At 38.2% G+C, this 6,422-nt stretch overlaps 1 protein-coding gene across 1 annotated transcript; it reads left to right on the forward strand.

Annotated features, from left to right (window-relative positions):
- Positions 1-210: 210 nt before the first annotated feature.
- LOC118338485 (histone-lysine N-methyltransferase, H3 lysine-79 specific-like) lies at positions 211-5,525 on the forward strand (the record flags this gene model as incomplete). Its single annotated transcript, XM_035675784.1, is given in 12 exon segments — positions 211-269; positions 1,615-1,855; positions 2,212-2,426; positions 2,693-2,765; positions 2,865-2,950; positions 3,117-3,204; positions 3,303-3,382; positions 3,712-3,799; positions 3,908-3,987; positions 4,253-4,492; positions 5,241-5,336; positions 5,422-5,525. Coding segments are annotated over 11 exon segments (1,373 nt in total), but the record flags the coding sequence as incomplete, so codon positions are not given.
- Positions 5,526-6,422: the final 897 nt, after the last annotated feature.

Raw genomic sequence — 6,422 nt, forward strand, 5'->3', positions numbered from 1 at the left:
CAAGATTTAATATATATATATATATATATATATATATAGATATATCACACAATACAGGACTTCAGGAGCGTCCATAAACTCGATAAAAACTGATCAGTGTTTCTTAAGAACACCCTGTTACGATAAGTGTTGATTGGGCAATGAAAGGAAACTGTTAGGATTATTTTGCCTGAAACGAAACTGAAACAGTTGAGGATGAAAAGAGAGAAGGAGAGACGGTAAACAAAAGGCAGATCACACAGAGGAGCACCGAGGTTAGACAGCTCAAGGTAGGCTGCGGTGCATCTACATCTGACTTTGCTGTTATTTTTTTTATTTAGTTTTTTACTTAAAAGCACTTTGTGATGTCTGCTAGAATTAAGATGCAACATAACATATAAAATATGACACAGGTTATTTATGAAGTGGTTTATGTCGGCGAAATTACGATTATGATTATATTCTTTATTTGAAAGAAATTACTTTTCAATTTTTGACGTTTAAAAGTTATTCAAATGTATTTTGTTATGTAAAGTGTTTATAGGTCATTACTCCCTTTGGATAAAATAATCTAAAATCTACAGATTATATAACTCTCTATGATTGACAGTGTACACAAATTATACACAAATAATCTGACAGAAGGAACGGGGCAGGGCATTAGTGCAAATATTGTGGCAAACCACAGGTTTCAGGGTGTGTACAAAGCCAAACACCGGGAATACAAGCTCATGCTCTTTGGCTGAAAAAGTTATTTTGAGATCTTGTTCCACTGAATTTTGTGAATGGATTTCCATAATCACAAGTGTATACTATACTAATGACTAAACATTTTTTAATTGTGATGTTATCCCTTGTCAAACTTTGGATGTAACAGAGATAGTGTTTCATCTATGCACTGATCTGATTAGACAAACACAGATCCTTCATAGCTTTTTCACATTTTTATCTATGCATGCTTTTTTCTGTGCATCTGTATCCTGTACCTCTCTGGTCTCCTCCCTCAAATCAAAAATGCTTCTTAGTGGTTATTTACATGGGCATCTAACTTTCTGTGGTAAAAGTTCCTTTCGCAACTTTTTCACTTCATGGTTTAGTCCGGCTGTGAGTACCCAGCAGCAGGAAGTAGTAGGAGTAATAATGCTGTACAATTTATTCTGTACCACTAGAGGGCGACTAATCACTGTCTAATCCTACATATGCTGTCAATGGTCTAATAATCTCAGTCCACATCTGTGTTGCAAACAGCACAGTATGTCATCATATGTCATCAGGGAAATGAAAGTAATAAAATGACTTAAATACAATTTACAGTATATCTAACAAAAATGACTCATGAGCATTTAAATCTTTAAATAAAGCTTAAAATGCCATCCCTGAATATTAGTTATAATAAAGTTAACATTCAAAACGTATGTATGTAAAAGGTTCGGTCAGCTTAAAATGTGCTAAGTATGACAATACTGCATGTTATTTCCCTGTATTGGTGTTGCTTTTAAACAAGAAACCAAAGGCAGAGTAAGAATGTCATGTCACAGTTGTTTCCGTGTTTGGTACAATATGGTTCCTGAATCCTGAACATATTCAGAAGTAAAGAAAGTAGTAATTGTTACATGCACATTTCTACCTTTTCAGATACTGAACACATCAGACATGAGCTACCAGGTTTGCAACTGCTGCGGCTGGTCCAAAGCTACGACCTACCAGGGCCTGAGAATTCACCAGGGGAAGAACGGATGCACACCGAAGGGGATGAGGATCCCTGAGAGTGAACAATACAGAATGACCAGTCACGTTCCTAAATTTACCTATGTGGGACCTCCAATCAAAGTAGAAGAGCCTTTTACGAGTATTTTCACCCCTTCTTTAAAGTGTGGTGAGTGGAACACAACTAGGTCTTCCTTTTGTTCATACATGGTCCTTTATATTTAATATAATATAATAATATATGTATCACTGGTGTTTTCTAATGTCTTTCTAATTCATTCATCATAGTCAAATGTAGGAAGTATTAGGAGTGAAAGTTACAGTTAAAGTGTGTGAGAATAAAAAATATGTTCTGCAGTGACAGGAAAACAGATGTTATTTTCACCCCCATATTAGTGTTAACTCTATTAAACTTAAAGTAAAGAAGAAGAAGTTTGGTTGAACCCATTTTTTTTATTCACTCCCAAACTACTAAATATAACATGGTTGATGTTGAAACCGTTTCTTCAAAAATGTCTTAAACAGACAGAACAAACTCAGACACGAGTCTCCAGGTTTGCCACTGCGGCTGGTCCAAATATACATCTTACCATGGGCTGAGGACTCACCAGGGGATGATGGGATGCACGCCAAAAGGAATGAGAATCCCAGAGGATGAACTGTACAAGTGGAGAGATCCATGGGATAAATCTCATCAGGAGGACAGTGGACCAATTTACACCACTCCGCTCAAGAAGGAGGTACATTCAAACAAAAACTGACTTTAAAACAAACTGCATAATCAGTTCAGGATATAACTTCTTGTCCACTATACAAATATAGTCATGGATAATAAAGTTATAGGATAATTTGACACAAGACGGTGTCGTGGAATACTGAATGATGACAAAAGTTAATATGTATAATATGTGATTTTTTTAAAACAAATTAAAATAGATTAATATAATCTAGAAACACACTGTGGTGTCAGGTGAAAGCCTAAAAAACGTCCACCTCTCTCTGATAGAATGAGCTGATGTCGCCAAACCTCGCCACCCCAATGAGTCCAACAGTCGGAGTAATAGAGATGATGAAATCAGGTATGCGTTATAATTCTTTTTTTTTTTTTATGAGAGGAAATAACACTTTGAAAACAAAAGCAGCTGAGATTAACACTGATCCATCGTCTTCCCCTCCAGTGCTTGAAAATCAGTACTCATGGCAAACGACCACAAACTCAGACAAAAGTCTCCCAGCGCTTGAATTCCCCACTGGTGCACAGCAGGTATTCTAAGCTTACTTCACCCAGATGAGCTCTGAGCTCCTGTGACAATCATCACTTTTCTTGCATAATCAGTTCAGGATTAAATAAGGAGTGTTATTTTATGTAATTTAGCACAGCTTTCATGAATAAAACCCATTAAATCTCGTCTTCCTATTTTCTCTGACAGCCTTTCCTGATGCCGGTGTTAGAGACCCTCAGCAGCCAAACAAATCCTACAGCCCCAGAAATAAAAGTGAAGGAGACCAACAATTCATGTATGCTCTGTAACCTTAACAGGAAACATAACAGGAATAATATATAGAATCCATTTGAAGGAGCTCTGTCTGACAGTGACCATCTTCTTTCTCTACAGTGTTTGGAACTCCACAGCGCTCTTATCAAACCGCCACCAACTTGGACAAAGTTCAAGATTTCTCCACTGGTGCACAGCAGGTACGGCAGATTCTCGACTTGTTTAAACATCCTGATGTGGAAAAAATGCAGTTTCAGCTTAAATAACTTCACCCGGATGCTATATAAAAATGTAATTTACCTTTTATTTTTGTAACCTCGTTGCTTCTTGTAACAACCACTTTTCTTGCATGATTAGTTCTGGACAAAATAGAAACATATATTTGATCTAACTTGTTGTCCATAATACAAAACTGATTTATGGATAATAAAACGTTATATGATAGGCTAATGCATTTGTAAAAACAGGTTTAAGTGTTGTGGACTGACCTGGAAAAGCTCAAATGTTTCCTTCCACTTTTCTCTGACAGACTGTCCTGATGCCCGTGTTTCAGACCCTCAGCACCCAAGCAAACCCTGCAGCCACAGAAGTCAAAGTGAAGGACACAAACCAATCACGTATGTGCTGTAACTGTACTTAATTCATAACGGGACCAGAACAGAAATAACTGATAGAAACGATTCAAAGCAGCCTTGTTTGACAGTGACCATCTTCTTTCTCTACAGTGTTTCAAACTCCGGAGCACGTTCATCAAACCGCCACCAAAGCTCGCCGGGCGCTTGATTTCTCCACTGGTGCTCAGCAGGTACAGAAGATTCTCAACTTGTTTAATTTTCCTGCAGGAGAAGAAATCCACTTAAATACAACCATCCTGATGCATTTGTATAACTTCATTTTTACTTGCTGGATAAATTTTATATTGTATTATGTATGTAACAATGTACCACTTTCAAATGAATCCTTATTGAAAAGATACATTGCAGACTGAGAAGTTCTATTGTATGTCAGGAGTTCTATTGTACATAAATCACCATTCTGTCCAGTTTTCACTGAGTGCTTTCATCCTTCAGGTTGGGCAACTGTTCTTGGATCTTCCATCGACCACAGCAGTCCAACCAAAGGAGAAAGGGGGACAGAAAGAGCTGGAGAAAGAGAGACAGACAGAGCTGGAGAAAGAGCGAGAGAAATACCTGGAGAAAGAGAGACAGAAAGAGCTGGAGAAATACCTGGAGAAAGAGCGAGAGAAATACCTTGAGAAAGAGCGTCAGAAAGAGAGGGAGAAAGAGAGAGAGGCTCAAAAACTGATAAAGGTACTAAACAATGCTAAATATGCAAACAAAGACAAGAGAAAAGGAATATAGAATATGTAAAGGTCATCTTATTGATAAGACAACAGAACAATGTAATGAATTTTAGATAAGGCTTTTTTTCATTAGAGGCCTGAATTTGGTACAGACATTCATGGCCCCCAGAGGATAATTCTTACTGTTTTTAGTGACTCTGACTTTTTATCCAATGCCACCATGAGGCCAATCTTTTTCACCTATTCAGTGAAATGTCTCACAAAACTTTATACAAACATTCTTGGTTACCAGATGTTGGAATTACTTTGGTGATCCCATGACTCAAGATGGAAGCCTAGGTTTTATGAACAAATACCTTCCCCCACAAATACATTTCCCATCAGCCCCAGCTTAAGCCCTACTTTGTTTTCAGTGCTCATTCCAAAATGTCAGCATACTATACCTGCTATCAGCTGCACATGTTAGCATGTCGACATTAGCATTTCGGTCATGGCAACACTTTGCCTATGTGCAGTATCACAGAGCTGCTAGCATGGCTGTTGACTCATGTTAGACTATATTGGGTATATCATAATTTGTAATCGTTTTGCACGTCTAGTTTAGCCTTATGGCATTTATTAGATTTGAACTTTTAGTCCACTTTACGTTCATCAATACTGTCCTGTGCTTGTGTGTGTGTGTGTGTGTGTGTGTGTGTATGCTTGTGGTCACTACAATGTGTGCATACTAACAGTAGATTTTGTCTTCATTCAAGGCAAAGCAAGACAGAATAAAGGCTGATTTGCAGCAGAAGATTCAGATGAGAGAACAAAAGATATCTGAAGTCAGATCATCTGTAGTAGCCAGTAAGGTAAGCTGCAGCAAATTTTTTACTTTTTTGATTTTAGTTTGATTAATATTTCTTTAACATCCTCACTGTCCATTGGTCCTTTCAGGGCAGCTTGGATATTGAATGGCTGGAGATCAACACTGTGTTCTCGGAGGTGATCAGAGTTGTGGAGGACAATCGACAGAAAGCCCTTCAACCTCTGGAGGAGAGGTCGGTTATGGGTGGCTCAGATTATAAAACAGGGATGTATGATGTTAAAGGGGAACTTGGCATAACCATTCTCTTCGCTGGTTTTCACTTTTTTGTCAATCCCGCATTTTTTTTTTTTTCAACGAGCTCCTTACAGCTCTGGACGTGTAAATTTCTACAACACGTTCTAAAAAAAAGCTCAACTTTGCAGCACCCTCCTCCCCTTTCTACCACTGCTGATGTGCCTTTTTTTCGCCGGGTCATACTTTTTGTGTGGAGCAATATCTACCGAGGATGGGTAATACATTATACACTAACCGTTATTGAGAGGCGGCGTGTGCGTTTATGTGGAATTGCCATAAAGTCCGTTCGTCTTTCTCGCTCTGTCTCGCTTCTCGTGGTACTCCCTATTTCCCAACTTACCGGGACGTGTAATCCCAAAGTTGCAAGGTTGGTGTTTCCGCCTGGGGTCGCCTGAGGGGGGTGAGGGGTCACCATTTTCACGGAAACAGGCCATATTTAACCACTCCAAAGATTTCTAAACGGGTTTTATTAAGCTGAAAAAGTTGCCAAGTTCCGCTTTAACAACACCACAACCCATCATGCGAAAGACAATATAGCTGCAGTGTTAGTTATGGTAGCGGCAAGGTTTCTTGAAATGAAAACTCATATTGTTATTTTTAATTAAATTTTTTTTTAGGAGAAACAGACAATAAAGAGAGAATCACAAGATCTGGTACAGACACTGCAAAAGGAAATTCGAAACAACTCAAAAAATACCATTGACTGAGCTGGCAAACAAACCCAAACTTGCAGGTGAGCCCAGAGAAATCTTGAAATTTCTAAAAAAAATTAGCTAAAACAAACATTCACTGTTTTTTTTGGTCTTCCAAGAATTACATTCTAAATTGCTGAAAT

The sequence above is a fragment of the Morone saxatilis genome, unplaced genomic scaffold (assembly GCF_004916995.1).
Source record: "Morone saxatilis isolate NCDOM2014 unplaced genomic scaffold, NCSU_SB_2.0 Contig4, whole genome shotgun sequence".
NCBI lineage: Eukaryota > Metazoa > Chordata > Actinopteri > Moronidae > Morone > Morone saxatilis.